General features: G+C 43.8%; 1 protein-coding gene across 4 annotated transcripts in view; it reads right to left on the bottom strand.

Moving 5' to 3' along the window:
* Positions 1 to 443: 443 nt before the first annotated feature.
* LOC115176084 (histone-lysine N-methyltransferase 2B) overlaps positions 444 to 21,434 on the bottom strand; it is a 75,888-nt gene continuing 54,897 nt past the window's right edge. For 3 of the 4 annotated variants that reach the window (XM_029735873.1, XM_029735871.1, XM_029735874.1), the window contains exons 26-37: positions 17,748 to 17,826; positions 17,334 to 17,491; positions 16,979 to 17,137; positions 14,343 to 16,740; positions 14,086 to 14,193; positions 5,754 to 5,908; positions 5,454 to 5,585; positions 3,423 to 3,675; positions 3,073 to 3,186; positions 2,876 to 2,959; positions 2,616 to 2,745; positions 444 to 2,216 (exon numbers count right to left, since the gene is read on the bottom strand). In XM_029735873.1, the coding sequence (XP_029591733.1) occupies positions 1,941 to 2,216; positions 2,616 to 2,745; positions 2,876 to 2,959; positions 3,073 to 3,186; positions 3,423 to 3,675; positions 5,454 to 5,585; positions 5,754 to 5,908; positions 14,086 to 14,193; positions 14,343 to 16,740; positions 16,979 to 17,137; positions 17,334 to 17,491; positions 17,748 to 17,826 (4,046 nt within the window). In that variant the 3' untranslated portion in view covers positions 444 to 1,940. Of the gene's footprint in view, positions 2,217 to 2,615; positions 2,746 to 2,875; positions 2,960 to 3,072; positions 3,187 to 3,422; positions 3,676 to 5,453; positions 5,586 to 5,753; positions 5,909 to 14,026; positions 14,194 to 14,342; positions 16,741 to 16,978; positions 17,138 to 17,333; positions 17,492 to 17,747; positions 17,827 to 21,434 lie in introns of those variants that run through there. The other variant, XM_029735875.1, reaches the window with a different exon arrangement.

Genomic DNA, 21,434 nt, shown 5'->3' with positions numbered 1-21,434 from the left:
AAACATGTAGATTGTGTCCTTTGTTGCATGCACTGCCAGCTCAGTGCCCTAAAATGGGGTTGCACAGCATGAGTTGGAAACCAAGAGCAAGTTACAATATCCATACTAGCATACCACTTAGAATGAAACGATTTGGTTTACTACAGTCAGTGCTTGACTTGGGCTGGAACAAACAGAAGAGTTCCAATACCTCAAGCACTGGCTGAAGTAGTTATTGCAACAGAGCCCAAACATGATCTTCTCTTGTTTATGTCATGGTGAGCCACTACACCTGTGAGAGACAGGGGAGAGGATTGGTCACTGTCAGGTAAGTAGAAGAGGAACACACAGATGAAGATAAAGGCGACAATTTGAGCATAGGCTTCGACCAGGTATTGTACTGTAAGCTTCATGCCCGTTTAAAATTAGTGGGTGTTCAGTACCGAATATAAACCAGGTTAATATTTGACAACATCACTTTTTTTTTTATTAGCATTTTGATTATACATGTATACCAATATACATATACAAATTGGGTTGTAAAATGATAGGGAGGGAGTTGACTTATCAAAGCAGTTTTTATCACCTCAAACCAGATTACATTCCCTAGTATTAAAGTCTGGATAATCAAGAACAAAACGGCACAAGAACAATAGTGAAAAAAAGTATACCTGGCAGACTAAAAACATCTTTCATTATTTCTTCCTAGAGGGGTGCAACAAGATATGTTTTCATATCCTAATTCTAATTTCAAGTACAGGAAAGAAATTAGTGGAGAACAAGTTTAAAAGGTAGACTCAGCGATATGACGGAGCTGCAGAATGTAAACAGTATAGTGGGTCAATTTCCAACTAAGAGCGTTGAAGCGTGAGGCTCAACGTCTCCGCTGTTTTTGTGCCCTGGCTACCACGCTGTAACAGCGTGAATCTAACCCGTACACACATACTGTGTGTGACTGTGTGAAATTGAAGTCTTGCATCTCGCTCATCTCAATATCTGCAGTGGTGTTCGTAGCAACGTCACGAGTCTACCTTTATTAAAACCATAAGTGAAAGTAACCTTTATGGTAGTTGAACAGCACCTTTATATAAGTACAACAAAAGGAACAACAACCTGAACCTGCTCATAAGAGTCTCTGGCCATGTCCCAAATGTCACCCCATTCCCTATTGTTCAAAAGTAGTGCACTATGTATGGAACAGGGTGTCATTTGGGACACATTCTGTTATAATGGTCTCCATAATATTGACACAGGCAATTAAAATATAGCTGCTCTAAAATGTATACTGGAGGTGGCTAGGGTCAAAGTAAAAAAAAAAAAAAAAAAAAAAAAAAAAATACAACAGGCTTTTATTTTATGTACAGCAACGCTCACGCTTATTGCCATTGAAAATACGGTGCTAAAATCGTTTTCTCCTCGACTCGAGTGTAGCCTCGTACTGTCATAGCTACAGTACAATAACATGGAATTCCTCTTAAAACAGAGTAATCTGAATGATGACAAACTGAAATTAAGTACATAATCAACCCCACCTCTGGTCTAAGTGATAAGCAGCAGAACTGTGGAATATTTAGCTTCATTTTCAGCAGAGGCCATTGGCAACTGATTCAAGAACGTAGACAAACCAAGCGAGTGGCCCATGAGATGGTGTAATGTCACCAGTGGCCTAAAGTACTGAGGTCTGAATCAACTGGGTTTCTTTGCAGGCCTAGAATAGATGCCTGTAAGCGGTAGACATCGAGTTTAGGAAAACCTGCTCTGGGATATATACACAAAATGTCCACCAGTCTGTTTTGAAATTAAAAAGCGTCATATCAGTCCGTCTTTAAATTAAACTATCTACGGCGGAGGGTCCGATTGATCAGTACTTATCGGTAACGCCACCCTTATGACCACATCATTGCGTCTCCCAGTCTCCCTCTAAGAATTCAAGTACTCCAATGTGTTGTCTGTTTGGTTTTCTAGTTGAGGAAGCGGCGGCAGCGCCTGGCGGCACAGTTGCAGTGCAGCTTGCTGCTGTCGTCCTCGATGGGGAACTTGTAGTCGTAGGTGAGCTCCTCGCTGCGGTAGATCTTACGCATCGCGAAGATGACGATGTGCTTGTGGCTGTCGACGAGGATGACGCGTGAGTAGCAGTTGGGCTCGCATGAGTGGTTGATGAAACGGGCGGCATTGCCGTGCATGGTGGCGTCAACTACATCAAAGTCATCAATGCGGAACATGTAACAGCCGATGCCCTGACAAGGAGATGAGAGGGTTTTAGAAGACAAAGATGAGATAGTACTTTATTAATCCTCCAAAGGGGACATTTTTTGTGCTAGCTATAAAAACAATAAATACACAACCAACGAGACACTAAAATCCACACATCATGAATGCATGTTCAAAATCTAAGTGCTCAGATTAAAATGTATCATCGCAAATGTTAAAATATATTTAGTTATTGAATGAAATGAGATGCATAGCTGTATTTTTTGCATAGCTGTATTTTCTGAAATGAAATGCATTGCTGTATTTTCTAGAATGAGATGCATTGCTGTATTTTCCTTTGTTTTCAACCTAAACATCTGCAGCACAACCACTTTCTGTAAACTGCTTATAAGACAGTATTCACTCCGGTGATTTTGTTGACCAACCTTGCTGTCATAGTATTTCTCTCTCTTGTCTGTGAGAACCGCACGGATGACATTGCCTGCGTACTCGATCACCATCTCCCCTGCCTCAATGTTCCTCTTGCAGAACAGACCACGTCCGTGAATTTCAGACCTAGGATAAGGAAAAGATAAAACATTTTAAACAGTGAAAGAGAAAAATAGTAAGTAAGAAGTATTTTTCCCCCAACAAAACAAAGTAATCATAATAATATTAGAACATTTAAAAATAGTTTGTTAGTGACCTGTAAACCCCCACTGCTTCCTTGGAGGTCTTCTCCAGGTGCCTGAAGCGCATGGCCATGGGAAGCTCTGTGCTGGTGGCTCGTCTATGAGATGGGAACATGGAGAATACTGTAGGTTAGAACTTATTTCTCTCAGAAAAAAACAAATACAATTTAATTACAGCATTAGCTCAATGGTAATTGTGGAGTTGTCTAACCTGGTGGATTTCAGTAGGACGTCATCGTCCTCCTCGTCACATGGCGTCGACATGATGTCAGGCAGCTGTCGGTGTTGAGACGCCAAGAAGTTGAACATGTCGAAGGTTGACTTCCTGTGAGGGGACAGAGGCAGAGAGGGAGTTAGTCACAGCTACAGTAATTGAATGTTCTAAATGTTGGGGATGTAGAATTCAGGTTACAACATAGAAATTCAGATTCAATTACATAAGCTTAAAAATGAGAATCACCTCTACATTCCAATAAGAGAAAGTTATGGAGATCTTATAGCAAGATGGCTCAGACATCAACATGCCTATTTTAACCACAGACATCAGTGCTTGGTTCTTACCGCGAGTAGACCTCAGCGCGGGCGCAACCGCTGGGGTTGATGGGCAGCTCGTCGTCAGGGGTGTCGGAGTGGTGGAAGCGGAAGCGGTGTTGTTTACAGCTGGCGGCACCCTGCAGCTGCTCCAATAGGAAGATGACAGCATCGTGGAGCAGGCCCAGAACCCGCGCCCCGATCACCCCGCCCAGGGGCAACGCCTTCAGATGGAACCCTGCTCGGGCCTCCAGGACACCGTCGATCACCGCTCGCCACGCCACTGAGGGAGCGAGAGGAGAGAAAAAAGGAGGATAGAAATAACAAAATGCTATACTACATAGGGTCGGTTTACTGGACACACATTAAGCCTAGTCCTGGACTTAAAAGCCAGTTCAACAGATGGCTTGCAGTGGCTTGCGAAAGTACTTACCCCCTTGGCATTTTTCCTATTTTGTTGCCTTACAACCTGGAATGAAAATGTATATTTTTTTTGGGGGGGGGGGTTGTATCATTTGATTTACACAACATGCCTACCCCTTTGAAGATGCAACATTTTTTGGGGGGTAAAACAAACAAGAAAGACAAAAAACAGAACTTGTGTGCATAACTTTTCACCCCCAATATTATTTAGAGCCACCTTTTGCAGCAATTACTGCTGCAAGTCTCTTGGGGTATGTCTCTATAAGCTTGGCACGTCTAACCACTGGGACTTTTGCCCATTCTTCAAGGCAAAACTGCTCCAGCTCTTTCAAGTTGGATGGGTTCCGCTGGTGTACAGCCATTTTTAAGTCATACCACATATTCTCAATTGGATTGAGGTCTGGGCTTTGACTAGGCCATTACAAGACATTTAAATGTTTCCCCTTACACCATTCGAGTGTTGCTTTAGCAGTATGCTTAGGGTCATTGTCCTGCTGGAAGGTGAATTTCCGTGCCAGTCTCAAATCTCTGGAAGACTGAAACAGGTTTCCCTCAAGAATTTCCTTGTATTTAGCGACATCCATCATTCCTTCAATTCTGACTAGTTTCCCCAGTCCCTGCCAATGAAAAACATCCCCACAGCATGATGCTGCCACCACCATGCTTCACTGTGGGGATGGTGTTCTCCGGGTGATGAGAGGTGTTGGGTTTGCACCAGAGATAGCGTTTTCCTTGATGGCCAAAAATATCAATTTTAGTCTCATCTGACCAGAGTACCTTCTTCCATATGTTTGGGGAGTCTTCCACATGCCTTGTGGGGAACACCAAACGTGTTTGCTTATTTTTTTCTTTAAGCAATGTTTTTTTTTCTGGCCACTCTTCTGTGAGCCCAGCTCTGTGTAGTGTACGGCTTAAAGTGGTCCGATGGACAGACACTCCCATCTCCGCTGTGGAACTTTGCAGCTCCTTAAGGGTTATCTTTGGTCTCTTTGTTGCCTCTGATTAATGCCCTTCTTGCCCAGTCCATGTGTTTTGGTGGGCGGCCCTCTCTTGGCAGGTTTGTTGTGGTGCCATATTCTTTCATTTTTTTTATAATGATTTAATGGTGTTCCGTGGGATGTTCAAAGTTTTGGATATTTTTTTATAACCCAACCCTGATCTGTACTTCTCCACAACTTTGTCCCTGACCTGTTTGGAGAGCTCCTTGGTCTTCATGGTGCCGCTTGCTTGGTGGTGCCCCTTGCTTAGTGGTGCAGACTCTGGGGCCTTTCAGAACAGGTGTATATATACACTGAGATCATGTGACACTTAAAGTCCACCTGTGTGCAATCTAACTAATTAGGTGACTTCTGAAGGTAATTGGTTGCACCAGTTACATATGCACACACCACTTTTCCGTACATTTTTTATTTGAATATTTTTGAAAGAAGTACATTTTTTTAATTTCACTTCACCAATTTGGACTATTTTGTGTATGTCCATTACATGAAATCCAAATAAAAATAAATTTTAATTACAGGTTGTAATGCAACAAAATAGGAAAAACGCCAAGGGGGATTAATACTTTTGCAAGGCACTGTATAGCTTAAACTATATAAGTTATAGCTACTGTTTCTGTAGTTAGGCTGAGATTCTTACCCTCTATGCTGTCTGCCTGTACATGGAAGCCGTCGTCGCTGGTGATCTCAAAGCGCAGGTGGGGCTGGTTCCTGTGGGCAAACCTGGTCTTGTCCTGTTTAGGTGGCGACGTGTCCTCGTCAGAGCTGAAACCTGAGGGGTTTTAAGTGTGTTAAGATAGGAAGGTTAATATTTCTTTTAAATCATAATTGAGAAATATTTATTAACATTCAGAATAAATTTCAAATATTGTTTTTGGTGTTTTTTTGTTTGTTTTAAGAGTAAAACCGCTCAATGCTGAATGTATACAATGTTGCCCACCTGAGTAGGGGCCCCAGTCAGAGAGATTTCCATGGCGGGCACTGACCCAGACGTGGGTTTTCCCATGGATGTCACTGCTACTCTGAGTGGTGCTGCTGCTGTGTGGACGTAGCGTGCGGTTGGGCTGACGTGCCATCTGAGGTATGGGAGGTGGTCTATAAGCCAGGACACACAGACATGGTGTTATATTAAGAGTTTAGATACCCCTATTCTACTGAAGGCTTCTAAGGGAAGACCCCCATGAAAAGGACAAAAATTAAATGGGATCTTATTGGCATTGGGCCAACCATATACACAATCGCAAATACCACTCAATTGGGCTGCTGTTGGTCAAAAATATACTGCTCAAAAAAATAAAGGGAACACTTAAACAACACAATGTAACTCCAAGTCAATCACACTTCTGTGAAATCAAACTGTCCACTTAGGAAGCAACACTGATTGACAACACATTTCACATGCTGTTGTGCAAATGGAATAAACAACAGGTGGAAATGATAGGCAATCAGCAAGACACCCCCAATAAAGGAGTGGTTCTGCAGATGGTGACCACAGACCACTTCTCAGTTCCTATGCTTCTTGGCTAATGTTTTGGTCACTTTTGAATGCTGGCGGTGCTTTCACTCTAGTGGTAGCATGAGACGGAGTCTACAACCCACACAAGTGGCTCAGGTAGTGCAGCTCATCCAGGATGGCACATCAATGCGAGCTGTGGCAAGAAGGTTTGCTGTGTCTGTCAGCGTAGTGTCCAGAGCATGGAGGCGCTACCAGGAGACAGGCCAGTACATCAGGAGACGTGGAGGAGGCCGTAGGAGGGCAACAACCCAGCAGCAGGACCGCTACCTCCGCCTTTGTGCAAGGAGGAGCAGGAGAAGCACTGCCAGAGCCCTGCAAAATGACCTCCAGCAGGCCACAAATGTGCATGTGTCTGCTCAAACGGTCAGAAACAGACTCCATGAGGATGGTATGAGGGCCCGACGTCCACAGGTGGGGGTTGTGCTTACAGCCCAACACCGTGCAGGACGTTTGGCATTTGCCAGAGAACACCAAGATTGGCAAATTCGCCACTGGCGCCCTGTGCTCTTCACAGATTCACACTGAGCACGTGACAGACGTGACAGTCTGGAGACGCTGTGGAGAATGTTCTGCTGCCTGCAACATCCTCCAGCATGACCGGTTTGGCGGTGGGTCAGTCATGGTGTGGGGTGGCATTTCTTTGGGGGGCCGCACAGCCCTTCATGTGCTCGCCAGAGGTAGCCTGACTGCCATTAGGTACCGAGATGAGATCCTCAGACCCCTTGTGAGACCATATGATGGTGCGGTTGGCCCTGGGTTCCTCCTAATGCAAGACAATGCTAGACCTCATGTGGCTGGAGTGTGTCAGCAGTTCCTGCAAGAGGAAGGCATTGATGCTATGGACTGGCCCGCCCGTTCCCCAGACCTGAATCCAATTGAGCACATCTGGGACATCATGTCTCGCTCCATCCACCAACGCCACGTTGCACCACAGACTGTCCAGGAGTTGGTGGATGCTTTAGTCCAGGTCTGGGAGGATATCCCTCAGGAAACCATCCGCCACCTCATCAGGAGCATGCCCAGGCGTTGTAGGGAGGTCATACAGGCACGTGGAGGCCACACACACTACTGAACCTCATTTTGACTTGTTTTAAGGACATTACATCAAAGTTGGATCAGCCTGTAGTGTGGTTTTCCACTTTAATTTTGAGTGCGACTCCAAATCCAGACCTCCATGGGTTGATACATTGGATTTCCATTGATTATTTTTGTGTGATTTTGTTGTCAGCACATTCAACTATGTAAAGAAAAAAGTATTTAATAAAATTATTTCATTCATTCAGATCTAGGATGTGTTATTTTAGTGTTCCCTTTATTTTTTTGAGCAGTGTATATTGCAAGTGGAACATGTCAAATGCTGGGTGTTAACCCAAAAATCCAAAAGGTGGTTTAGCGCCACCTGAAAGTCACGTCTCAAGGGTGAAATCTCCAACATTTTACAAAATATTAAAACCTTGTAAAAAGTGTTTATATTTTTGTCAATTATACATATATAGGAACCATATGGACATAGATTTGTCTTATTTTATGCGAGTTGTCATAAGGCCCATGTTTGTCCATTTTCCATATACGATCATAGGAAGTTGGGTTCTGAACCCAAAAGTCACAGAACCATGTCCAAATGGCATATATTAGGTTTCGAAAGTGCTAAATCAGGATGTTGTGTCCATTTGCCATATATGATCATTGGAAGTTGGCGTGCGAACCCAAAAGTCAGTGAACCATGTACAAATGGCATATATAATGTCGAGCTGGCCTATATACTGACCAAATGATATCACTATGTTAAGCCTTGAATCAACCTAGAAGGTATATTTGTCATGTTTGATCATAGAAAGTCAGAATTTCTCATTGGTGTTGATTCAACATCCTTATGGATATACATTGACAATGAACACTGTCAACTTGCAGAAGAGCATGTTCACACTGACAATATAGCATGTGTAATGGACACTATCCAATAGCAATATATTGGCAATGGACACTGTCCAACTGCAGTATAACATGTTAAGACTGGCAATGTATTATATGCATTGGATACTGTCCATTAGCAATACATTAAAATGGGAATTTACCATCATGAATTGAACATGCTCTAATATATTGCTTAAATGCCCAATTGTCTGGTTCGCTGAACTCGGGATGGCCTAGCTGTGACAGTGGTTCCTCTCCATCGCTCGTTGGTGTTGATGTCATCCTATCAATTTGGTGATGTTAAATCCCTAATTAAATGTATTGGAAATGTACACTGTCCATTAACAATACATTACAATGGGCATTTACCATCACAAATTAGATATGCTCTAATATATTGCTGAAATACCCAATTGACTGGCTCGTTGAACTCGGGATGGCCGAGCAGTGATAGTGGTTCCTCTCCATCGCTCGTTGGTGTTGATTTCAGCCTGTCCATTTGGTGATGGCAAATCACTGTTTAAACTTATTGGAAATAGACACGGCCCCTATGACCCAAATGTAAGGCACTTCCGGTTGTCACAGGAAGCTGAGAGTAAACTTATCCTCATTGGGACACCCTTATACAGAATCCTGAGTGTCAAGTCTTTACGTTAAGAACTAACTGATTTACAGAGGGTTGAATGCAGTGTTTCTCACTAACTGCAGGGAGTGAAATCAAAATCAACACAGGTAATCCTTAGAGTGGCCTGATGGGTTGTCATTGAAGACAGTTTGATATGGCAACCATAATCCACATGGGCATCAGGTTGAAGTTAGGGCAGCAGGCAATGTATTGCTATGGGGAGAGATATCAAGGTCAACTGTTAGAAGAAATACTCCCTGTTTTCACTGTTAAGGGTTAATTCCACATGGTCAAGGTTAGGCTTGCACAGATTGGGCGGACTTTAGGAACATTCCTGTGGTTGAATTGTATTTCCAGCCTCAATGGTTCTGCCGCTGTAACCCAAAAGCACCTCAAATTTAGGTCAGGCTTCATTTTGGGCCTACTTTATTTGCACGGTCACTGAGGTCAGACCGAGTGAGCTACGGTCAATTGGAGCACCTCGTTGAACTCGGCACGGCCTAGAGACTATGGTGATGCCATATGTTTCCCTTTCTGTGATGATTTCAGCCTGCCCATTTGTTGATTTCAGCCCTATTTGATGGTAAAATGCATACTTCCCCTTTAGGATATGAAGGGGACTATTCAATCTTTTCATGTTGATATCTGTAGAGGTACATGTGACCCTGCACACGTGGCAAAGAAATTTAGAAAATTGCCTGCACAGAAGCAGAGTTAGAGAATAACCTGTAAACCCATGTTATCCTTAGGGAGAAACTTGGATGTGTCAAACTACATGAACTGGCGAGCGCAGCTAGAATAACTCTGTGGCTTATCCACCCCAACCTCCCCCCCGATGACCCCAGTCGAAAACAGCGTCTGTGTGATCCAGAGACCGTAAATAACTACTTGTCAGGCTTCATTTCGGGCCTACTATTTGCACGGTCGCTGCGGTCAGACCGAGCGAACTACGGTCAAGTGGGGCACCTGTGATTCTGGGACTTATGAAATGTCATTTTCGCAACGTTAAATTAATTGAAGATAGGCCGAGAAACAGCCTCGTCCATTTGCACTGAGAATCTTTTAGAGCCACAACTCACCGTGCACTACCGATTTAACTTCTACAGGATCGGTGGGTCCCCCGCAGGACAGTTGAGCTAACGTAGGCTAATGTGATTAGCATGAGGTTGTAAGTAACAAGAACATTTCCCAGGACATAGACACATCTGATATTGTCAGAAAGCTTAACTTCTTGTTCATCTAACTACACTGTCCAATTTGCAGTAGCTATTACAGTGAAAGAATACCATGCTATTATTTTAGAATGCAGTTATGAACTTAAATGTATTAATAAACCAATTAGGCACATTTGGGCAGTCTTGATACAACATTTTGAAAATAAATTCAATGGTTCATTGAATCAGTCTAAAACTTCACACATATAGTTGCCAAAATCTAAATTGTGCCTGGGCTGGAATAATACATTATGGCCTTTCTCTTGCATTTCAAAGATGGTACAAAAAAATATATACAAAAAACGTATGTATTTTCTTTGCATTCTCTTTTACCAGATCTAATGTGTTATTCTCCTACATTAATTTAACATTTCCACAAGTCAAAGTGTTTCCTTTCAAATGGTATCAAGAATATGCACATCCATGCTTCAGGTCCTGAGCTACAGGCAGTTAGATATGGGTATGTCGATTTAGGCAAAAATTGAAAAAAGGGGGCGGATCCTTAAGAGGTTTTTACAATGTGTCTACAACTTGATTCGAGTCTACCTGTGTTAAATTCAATTCATTTGACATTATATGGAAAGGCACACACCTGTCTATACAAGGTCCCACAGTTGACAGTGCATGTCAGAGTAAAAACAAAGCCATAAGGTCGAAGGAATTGTCTGTTAGAGCCCCGAGACAGGATTGTGTCAAAGCACAGATCTGGGGAAGGGTACCAAAACATCTCTGCAGAATTGAAGGTCCCCAAGAACACAGTGGCCTCCATCATTCTTAAATGGAAGAAGTTTGGAGCCACCAAGACTCTTCCTAGAGCTGGCCGCCTGGCCAAACTGAGCAATCGGGAGAGAAAGGCCTTGGTCAGGGAGGTGACCAAGAACCCGATGGTCACTCTGACAGAGCTCCAAAGTCTGTGGAGATGGGAGAACCTTCCAGATGGACAACTAACTCTGCAGCACTCCACCAATCAGGCCTTTATAGTAGAGTGGCCAGACATAAGCCAATAAAAAGGCACATGACAGCCTGCTTGGAGTTTTCCAAAAGGCACCTAAAGACTCTCAGACCATGAGAAACAAGATTCTCTGGTCTGTGGCAGGGACTGGGAGACTAGTCAGGATTTAGGGGAAAAATAAACAGAGCAAAGTACAGAGAACCTTGATTGAAACCTGCTCCAGAGCACTCAGGACCTCAGACTGGGCGCGAAGGTTCACTTTCCAACAGGACAACAACCCTAAGCACACAGCCAAGAAAACGCAGGAGTGGCTTCGGGACAAGTCTCAATGTACTTGTGGCCAAGCCAGAGCCCGGACTTGAACCCGATCAAACATCTCTGGAGAGATCTGAAAATATCTGTACAGCGACGCTCCCCATCCAAACTGACAGAGCTTGAAAGGATCTACAGAGAAGAATGGGAGAAACTCCCCAAATACAGGTGTGCCAAGCTTGTAGCTTCATACCCAAGAAGACTCAAGGCTGTAATCGTTGCCAATGGTGCGTCAACAAAGTACTGAGTAAAGGGTCTGAATACTTATTTAAATGTCATATTTATTTATAAGAAATTTGCGAAAATATCTAAGCCTGTTTTTGCTTTGTCGTTAGGGGGTATCGTGTGTAGATTGCTGAGATTTTTATTTATTTAATCCATTTTAGAATAAGGCTGTAAAGTAACAAAATGTGTAAAAAGTCAAGGGGTCTGAATACTTTCCGAATGCACTGTGGGGTTTTTATTTAAAAAAACGAATGCCTTTCGACTTCAGTCAGTCCTCCTTCACATTTTCTTTTTTGGAATGAACACCCCTTTCCTACATAAGGGACACAGTTTCCTTTTGATTGATGATGCACATTAATGCACATTTTGTGGGACTAAAGGTCGAAAATGGTAATACAGCGCTAATTTGACCGCTTCACGTCAAAGTACATAAACCTACGGTGTAAGGAAAAATACAACCAAACATGTATCTATCGTAGTTTATCATACAACGTCCATTTCATGATGCTAAAACGCGTTTAAATGATTATTATTAATTTTTTTTTAGTTATAGATCCAGTTGAGGCCTGTTAAGGCAGGTATCGGAGCTCTACCTGATTTCTGTGACTTTCTGTACTCACACACACAGCCAAGATGGAGTGGCACAGTGTGGCGCTTAGACACACTGAGCCTGCAATAGTTACTGGCATTCGAACCATCTCAGAACCGTCAGACCTAAAGCTCTGCAACTTTATAAACCTGTTCTAGAGCTTAAGGATGATCAATGGAAACAGGATCCACCTGAGCTCAATTTCCAATGTCATAGCAAAGTGTCTGAATACTTATGTAAATAAGGTATCTTTTTAAAAAAATTTTTAATACATGTCATTATGGGGTAGTGTGTGTAGATTGATGAAACAGTTTTATTTAATCAATTTTAGAATAAGGCTGTAACGTAACAAAATGTGGAAAAAAGGGGTCTGAATACTTTCCGGAATGCACGGAGCCCCTTATGGGTTATGGTGGAGAGAGAAAAAAAACAGCCAAGCTAATAAGTTCCTTCAGTTTTTTCATTAGTTCCCTCAATATAAAAAGTAGATCACTCAATTGTATTAATCCATTGCTTGAATTTGTTCCCTCAATCATGTTGGGGCGGCAGCATAGCCTAGTGACCGAAAGGTTGCAAGACCGAATCCCCGAGTCTGTCGTTCTGCCCCTGAACAAGGCAGTTAACCCACTGTTCCTAGGCCATCATGGAAGTTAACAACAAATTCTTATTTGACTTACCTAGTTAAATAATGGTAAAATAAAAACGTAATAGTCCTCAGAATCGGCATTCTGTCTCTCTGCAACCATTTCCCAGAATTTCAGAAGCATGCTGCTGCTGTGTGTGTGCGACTGAGCTGCTAGCAAGGCATCTTGCTCGCTATAGCTGTATAGTGACTTAGCCAGCCATGCACAGATAGATGGTTTAAAGAGGCTCTGGCTCTATGTTCATAACAAAAACTGAACGCTATTCGCTTTGTTGCGATGACACTACATTCACCTGGATATTAGCTAATTACCAGGCTAGGATAGGTAGCTAACGAACTCCCCTGGAGTATAGACAGGCCATAGAACAGCTAAGATCATGGAGCTGAGCCAGAAATAATTCCTGCCTAGCCCTGGGATGAGAGCGCTTCATTGCATCTGTTAACACTGAAGCCTCTTGGAAATGATGCACAATAAATTCGCTCGCCATTCCTTTCTGCCTCCACTGAGTCACATGCACAATTGTTAAGTCAAAAACACATCCAAGCGCTTGGCTGGTGCCATGTTTTAGTGGATGTATAGCCCAAACTATATGCAGGAAGCCAGTAATACACAGGGTCGCAGGGATGAGAGGCGCTCAAAATGGACAACTGTTCATGTTGTCCAAGTGTATGAATAGGAGTTTGCACAAAGTGTATTTGGTTTGCATTATAAACATGCATCATTCAATTATCACTGCTTGCGAGGCTCCTGGCTTTTCAGGCTATTGAAATTACTTAGCCCAATTAAGGGGTTTTAAATGCTATTATTACTTGCCCTTATAGGCATATGAAAACACAAACTAAGCTATTGAATGGTCAGTGATCATCACCATTTGAAGCATGTAATTAACTAAATAGACTTACAATAAGGCTGCAATATGTTATCGGCCAAGTGGGAATGGGATCGGGTAGGCCTACATAAGGAGAATGCCATTCTTGTAAGCCTAGAGATCTGCAGGGGAGATCCGAGGGAACTAATACAATTGAGGGAACACATTTTTCTATTCTGGGAACAATTTTTTATTTGAGGGAATTACTTTTTATATTTGAGGGGATGTTTGAAAAAAAAAAAAGAAAAAAAAAGAGGGAATGGATTAGCCTTTCTGTTAAAAATGTTCTTCACCATGACCTCTAAGGGGCTCCGTACTTATGCATTCTAAAATATCAACAACAAGAAAATGTACCTTGCAGTGCGTATTTCTGGCATCCATCTTGCTATGGTCGCGTTTGAGAAGAAACTAACCTGATCTTCTCAGGTTCTGTTGGTAGGATGACCTTGGGCTCAACTTTCTCCTGGTCCAGATCCAGCACATCTTTCATAGTTGGGGCTTTAGTTCTAACGCCACAATTTCTGTATGAGAAAAAGAGTGACTTAGTCTTTGATTGATTGATCTCTTTATTATCCCAATTGGAAAATGTGTAGTGCAGTCAAAGTTACAACATTAAAAGTAAAATAAAAAATGTAATAATTCCATCATCTCATATTGTACTCTGCCTTACCTGCTGCCATCTAGATCATCAAGGTCACTAGATGGTGACTGCAGGAGGAAATCAGTTTTACATTTCTTCTTGCCGGGACGCTCTGCGACGAAGGACACTCTTTTGACACGGACCTGAGACTCGGGTACGGTGGCCGGCTTGTGGCGGAGCATCTGACCAGGTGTGTCTGAGGTGGCTAGAGGGGACTGAAGCTTGTTGAGGAACGGGTGGACCTGGAAGTGGGATGGGCTCAGCTGGGATGTGCTCACCCTGAGGATATTAGGCCGTATCCGAGAAGGCTCGCGATGAGTAGCCATGGCTCTGTCTAAGATAGCTTGGGCCTGGTTGCCTGTCATCATTGGAGAGCTGGGCACAGAGACGCACTTGACCCTCACTTGTTTCGCTCCATGCGTCATGGGCATGGCTCGGACCAGCACTCGCCCATCATGCAAACTCTGTGGGGTCCTGATCAGGAGATTGGTGGTGGTTGCTGGGGTGGTGTTGTTTCTGGTGATGAGATTTGAACTATGGAAGATGGCAGTCCGTGGCGAGAGTGTAGATGAAGCGGGTACGACCACCATCTGGGGAACCGCGCGGGGCAGTGCACCACTGCTGTGGATAATCTTGGCTATCTGGCTGATGCGGCTGTAGGAAGGGGAGCTGGTGCTGACCGTCTGGAAGGTGTTAGTGTTTGGATCTTTCATCAGAATCTGACCTTGACGGTTGACTAGCAGAACCTGTGGAGACAGGGCAGAGTTGGAGGCAGACTGAATAGAGGCAGTCAGCTGCTGCTGAGCTGCTTGTCTTGGTGTGGCCAGGCGGATAGTGATAGCTCTCCCTGTAGTGGCCCCTGTCTGTAAGGGTATAGAGTTCATGTCATTCATTACAAATGGGGTCGGGGAGGCGGTGGAGGTGGCTGTCCTTGGAATGGTTCGAACAGCGATGGGTGGCGAAGAGAAGGCTACATTCAGAGGCAGAGCAGGTCCAGAGGGTAGGGACACCCTGATGATCTTTCTCTGCGTTGGTGTGGGTTTACGTGGAATAGTTTTCATGCTCACAGGATGAGGGCGTTCCATGATGGTTTTCACAGGAGTTGATTTGTGGTTGGGTTTGGGTTCCGGCTCAAAGTCTGGGTCTCCCATCTCATCGTCCACTCCAACGAGAGAATCTGTAGAGGAGCCAGAGCTGTCGCTATCATCAAGCACTACTTTTTTATTATTAGCCAGATACTCTCTGATGCGGTCGTCATCCGAAACAAAATGGCCACTGCTGGGGTCCAGAAGAACCTCTTTCTGGGATTCCATTTGCTCAGACTCCATCAGAACCTCCTCTTCAATAGACATGTCATTATTTGGGTCACAGGTTTCAAACACGGCTTGACTGTCAGCCCCCTGATCTTCCTCACTCTTCCCCTCTTCCTGAGTTTCTTCCTCGTCGCAGGTAGAATCACTTGAGTCACTCTCAGAGCCGTTATCCGCTCCGTCAAGCTGGGAGATGGACTGAGACGTAGGAGCTGGTGGAGGGAGAGGAAGACTTGCCTGCCCTGAGTCCTTTGAGACTTTGCACACCACCAACGTACGCGATAACTTCAAGTAGTGATCCATGTCTTCGTCTGAGGAACCGTTCTCCAGGACCTCTTTAGGTCCTATTGCTTTGGTGAATACCGGAGCCATGTTGGCGTCCATGTTGTCCCCACCCCGAGTCTGGCTCTGGGTCTCCTCCTCTAATGGCTCCGCCTCTAATGCCTCCTCCATATCGCCTCCACCTGTCTGGGAACCTCCACAGTGAAGCGCCACAGTCTCATTCAGCAAGGCCTCGTCAAACTCCAGCTTGGCGTTTAGCACAGAGGCCACCGCCACGTCTGCGTCCGCCACGTCGAAGGACGCGAAGGGCAAGTCCTGATCCGACATCAGGGGGCCGATGTCTGTGTCTTCCTCCATATTATTTGCTGTCAATGTGATCCCGTTTGAGGGCACCACCACTGCCTCCTCTGGCTCAGATGACACTAAGAAGTCTTGTGGCACCTCAGTGGACACTGGAGTTGTGATTTTGAATGACTGCCTGATCCTGGAGGAGTGGCGGAGGGCCAGAGGGAGGTTGGAGGGTGGGCTGCCGATGGCGCCAGGCCGCAGAGAGAGAGGGGAGGTAACACTGGAGGGGGACAAGAGAGAGGAGCCAGCGCGAGTTTGTACTCTCTGAGGGGAATTCAGGAAGTTTTCGCTGGTTCTGGAAGGGGAGGTGAAGGGTAGGGACCTGGGGTGGAGGGTGCCCCCTGAACGGAGCGTCATTGGTCCCACGAGGCCATCGGTGGGGGAAGAGGAGTCCCCGGAGAGGCGGCCCCGAGAGAGGCGACGCGGCTGGCAGGTATCGTCCAGATCCCTGAGAGTCAGGATGTGGTGGGATTTGGTCATGGCACTCCCTAGAGATTCGAGGATCACCAGTTATAGTGTCATGACGGAACAGAGTGATATTAACATTTTACGTTGATGTCGTTTAGCAGACGCTCTTATCCTAAGTGACTTAAAGTTAAGTGAACTAGGTAAGACAACATATCACTCATTGTAAGTAAAAACGTTCCTCAAATAAGCAGAGATATCTCACTGTTAACTGACAAGATATTACACTGGTATCGATATCTAACTCAATGTCAATGTTACCTGGAGAGGGAAGAGGTCGAGATGTTCCTCCTGCTGGTCTCCTGGTTTGTGAGTAACTAGGGGTTTTGGCCCCAGGCTCCTGTTTCAGGGGGGATGAGGTGGTGCTGGGAGATACCTGAATGGGCAGAGGACTCATCACAGCCTCTGGATTTTCCATTTCTGGTCAAGGAATAAAAAAGGAACATTATTTACTTTGAAGACTGAGAATTAGTAGATTCTAGTAAATTGTCCCTTTTGAATAGCAAATATTGTAAAATTTCAATTGAAAAGAAGAAATATAACATATATAACAAGGTTATCCATTGAAGTGCCCACCCTACTACCAGATAAGGGCAGGTTAGGTGGGTTTGCTGACCTTTGTAGAAGCTGTGGGCTATGGTTCGGTTCTCCTCCTGCTCCCACCAATGTGGTTCCCCTGGCTTCTCTGGGAGTGGAGAGTACACCTCTGTCACATTACAGGTGTACTTACAGCGCCGCCGAGGGTCCACTGTGCTCCAGTACAGCCGAGAGCACCTGGACGGAGGAAAACAGGGAGGGAGGAAAATGACAAAAGGTGAGTAAAGTAAAAGATAAACAACCCAATATAATTTAAAAACGAACTCCAGGGACGTTCTCCTACAAAATAACTGCAGTTTTATACTGCCAATCTTATAATAACAATACAATGACAACCCTGACTACATTATTCACAAATCGATTATTCAAAACAAGAAGAATCTAAATGGATGCTGCCGATGTCTGGGACACAAGAGGATTATTGGTCACTTACTGGTAGCCCACAGGATACAATCTTGCGCCATTTGCTGATTGTTCAGTCAGCACACCCAGCCTGTTGATCTGAAGTGAACCTGGATATAGAAGGAAACAGATGGATGGTTTCACGAGGAAAAAGGGGAATGATTGATGGTGGTAAAATACTGTAAATCCCTCACTGGCTGAACTTTTAGAGAATATGGGTCACACCTTCCAAATCAAAAGCCCCTCGACACAGGGAATAGGGTGCCATTTGGGACAAAGCCTGTGTAATGCACCATTTGACCAGTGCCTGGGGTTTTTGTTAAGCATTTAAACTCGTACCCGTGTTGAAAATTGCAGATTTGTACACTGTGTCTAATTTGTGTCTAATTTGGAGTAACATGCTATACATGACATGAGAGCTCAGGGTCTCCGCTTCACAGCTCTGTATTTGTTTTGACTGATACCCGTTCTGAACTTGAGCACCGAATGCGACAAGACGGTTTACCCATTTTTTGTTGTTTGAGTGAGGGAAATGCTGTAAATTAAGAGGGCTCGATGTTATTTATTTAAGTCAATAATTTAAGTCATACAGTCAATAATACAGTAGAACAAAAGAAACCAAAATGTCTACGTACAGTGAGTGCAAATGAGGTAAGATAAGGGAGTTAAGGCAATAAATAGGCCATGGTGGCGAAGTAATTACAATATAGCAATTAAACACTGGAATGGTAGATGTGCAGAAGATGAATGTGCAAGTAGAGATACTGGGGTGCAAAGGAGCAAGATAAATAAATATAGTATGGGGATGAGGTAGGTAGATGGGCTGTTTACAGATGGGCTATGTACAGGCGCAGTGATCTGTGAGCTGCTCTGACAGCTGGTGCTTAAAACCTGTTTGGGATAGGGGGCAGTATTTTCACGGCCGGATAAAAAAACGTACCCGATTTAATCTGGTTACTACTCCTGCCCAGAAACTAGAATATACATATAATTAGTAGATTTGGATAGAAAACACTCCAAGGTTTCTAAAACTGTTTGAATGGTGTCTGTGAGTATAACAGAACTCATATGGCAGGCCAAACCTGAGAAGATTCTATACAGAATGTGCCCTGTCTGACAATTTGTTCTCCTTCTAGGGCATCTCTGTCAAAAATACAGCATCTCTGCTGTAACGTGACACTTTCTAAGGCTCCCATAGGCTCTCAGAAGGCGCCAGAACGTTGAATGATGACTCTGCAGTCCCTGGCTGAAAAACAGTAGCGCATTTGGATAGTGGTCGATCTGAGAACAATGAAACGGGGGCGCGCGTGCACATGAAGAGTCCATTTTACATTTTCAGTCTTTGAACGAAAACGACGTCTCCCGGTCGGAATATTATCGCTATTGTACAAGAAAAATCACATAAAAATTGATTTTAAACAGCGTTTGACATGCTTCGAAGTACAGTAATGGAATATTTTTTAAAAAATTGTCACGATATGCGCCGGCGCTTCACCCTTCGGATAGTGTCTTGAACGCACGAACAAAACGCCGCTATTTGGATATAACTATGGATTATTTGGAACCAAAACAACATTGGGTGTAAACTAGAAGTCCTGGGAGTGCATTCTGACGAAGAACAGCAAAGGTAATCCAATTTTTCTTATAGTAAATCTGAGTTTGGTGAGTGCCAAACTTGGTGGGTGTCAAAATAGCTAGCCATGATGGCCGGGCTATCTACTCAGAATATTGCAAAATGTGCTTTCACCGAAAAGCTATTTTAAAATCTGACACCGCGATTGCATAAAGGAGTTCTGTATCTATAATTCTTCAAATAATTATGTTTTTTTGTAAACGTTTATCGTGAGTAATTTAGTAAATTCACCGTAAGTTTGCGGTGGGTATGCTAGTTCTAAACGTCACATGCTAATGTAAAAAGCTGGTTTTTGATATAAATATGAACTTGATTGAACAAAACATGCATGTATTGTATAACATAATGTCCTAGGAGTGTCATCTGATGAAGATCATCAAAAGGTTAGTGCTGCATTTAGCTGGGGTTTTGGTTTTTGTGACATATATGCTAGCTTGAAAAATGGGTGTGTGATTATTTCTGGCTGGGTACTCTGCTGACATAATCTAATGTTTTGCTTTCGTTGTAAAGCCTTTTTGAAATCGGACAATGTGGTTAGATAAAGGAGCGTCTTGTCTTTAAAATGGTGTAAAATAGTCATATGTTAGAAAAATTGAAGTTTTTGGATTTCTGACGTGTTTGTAATTCGCGCCACGCCCTATCATTGGATATTGGAGCGGTGTTCCGCTAGCGGAACGTCTTTAACTTGCTGATTGAGGAAAAGAAAAAAATACTTTGAAAAGCTCCACAGCTCATTAGTGGTGGAGGGTTAAGACAAATCAGACATCACCAAAGGGGCACATTTCTAAGCCTACATTTGCGCACAGGCCCGGTAGCATTGACAGGAGCGCTCCAAACAAACGACAATGAAAAAGAATTGACCAAACTCGTAAATTGAATGAAATAAACCAAAACTTGATTCTCACAAGTAGCATAGGTTGTGAGCTCTACAAACAGCGTGTGCACTCCGACAATGAGAATGGTAAATGACTAATAATAATAATAATAATAAATTGAATACATTACCAGAAATTACCGTAACCAAACAAACATGAGAATAAACTAAATGAGAATTAACGGTAAATTTAGGCTACTACTGGTAATACAGTACAAATGGAAAGTATTCAGACCCCTTTGTTACATCCTTATTCGAAATGGAAAAAAAGATATATCCTCAATCTACACACAATACCCCATAATGACAAAGGTTTAGAAATGCTTGCAAATGTATTAAAAATAAAAAACTGAAATCACATTTCCATAAGTATTCAGACCCTTTACTCAGTACTTTGTTGAAGCACCTTTAGCAGCGATTACAACCTCGAGTGTTCTTGGGTATGACGCTACAAGCTTGGCACACCTGTATTTGGGGAGTTTCTCCCATTCTTCTCTGTATATCCTCTCAAGCTCTGTCAGGTTGGAATGGGAGTGTCGCTGCACAGCTATTTTCATGTCTCTCCAGAGATGTTAGACCGGGTTCAAGTCCAGGCTCTGGCTGGGCCACTCAAGGATATTCAGAGACTTCTCATGTAGCCACTCCTGCGTTGTCTTGGCTGTGTGCTTAGGGTTGTTGTCCTGTTGGAAGGTGAACCGTCACCCCAGTCGGAGATCCTGAGCACTCCGCAGCAGGTTTTCATCAAGGCGCTCTCTTTACTTTGCTCCGTTCATCTTTCCCTCGATCCTGACTAGTCTTCCAGTCCCTGCCACTGAAAAACAACCCCACAGCATGATGCTGCCACCGTGCTTCACCGTAGGGATGATGCCAGGTTTTCTCCAGATGTGATGCTTGGCATTCAGGCCAAAGGGTTCAATCTTAGTTTCATCAGACCAGAGAAGTTCGTTTCTCATGTTCTAAGAGTCCTTTAGGTACCTTTTGGCAAACTCCAAGCGGGCTGTCATGTGCCTTTTACTGAAGAGTGGCTTCCATCTGGCCACTCTACCAAAAAGGCCTGATTGCTGCAGAGATGGTTGTCCTTCTGGAAGGTTCTCCCATCTCCACAGAGGAACTCTGGAGCTCATTCAGAGTGACCATCGGGTTCTTGGTCACCTCCCTGACCAAACCTCTTCCCCCTCAATTGCTTCGTTTAGCCAGGCGGCCAGCTCTAG

The sequence above is a fragment of the Salmo trutta genome, chromosome 36, assembly GCF_901001165.1.
Source record: "Salmo trutta chromosome 36, fSalTru1.1, whole genome shotgun sequence".
Classification (NCBI taxonomy): Eukaryota; Metazoa; Chordata; class Actinopteri; order Salmoniformes; family Salmonidae; genus Salmo; species Salmo trutta.
Note: the sequence above shows the minus strand (reverse complement) of the source record. Positions and strands in the feature narration are given on the sequence as shown.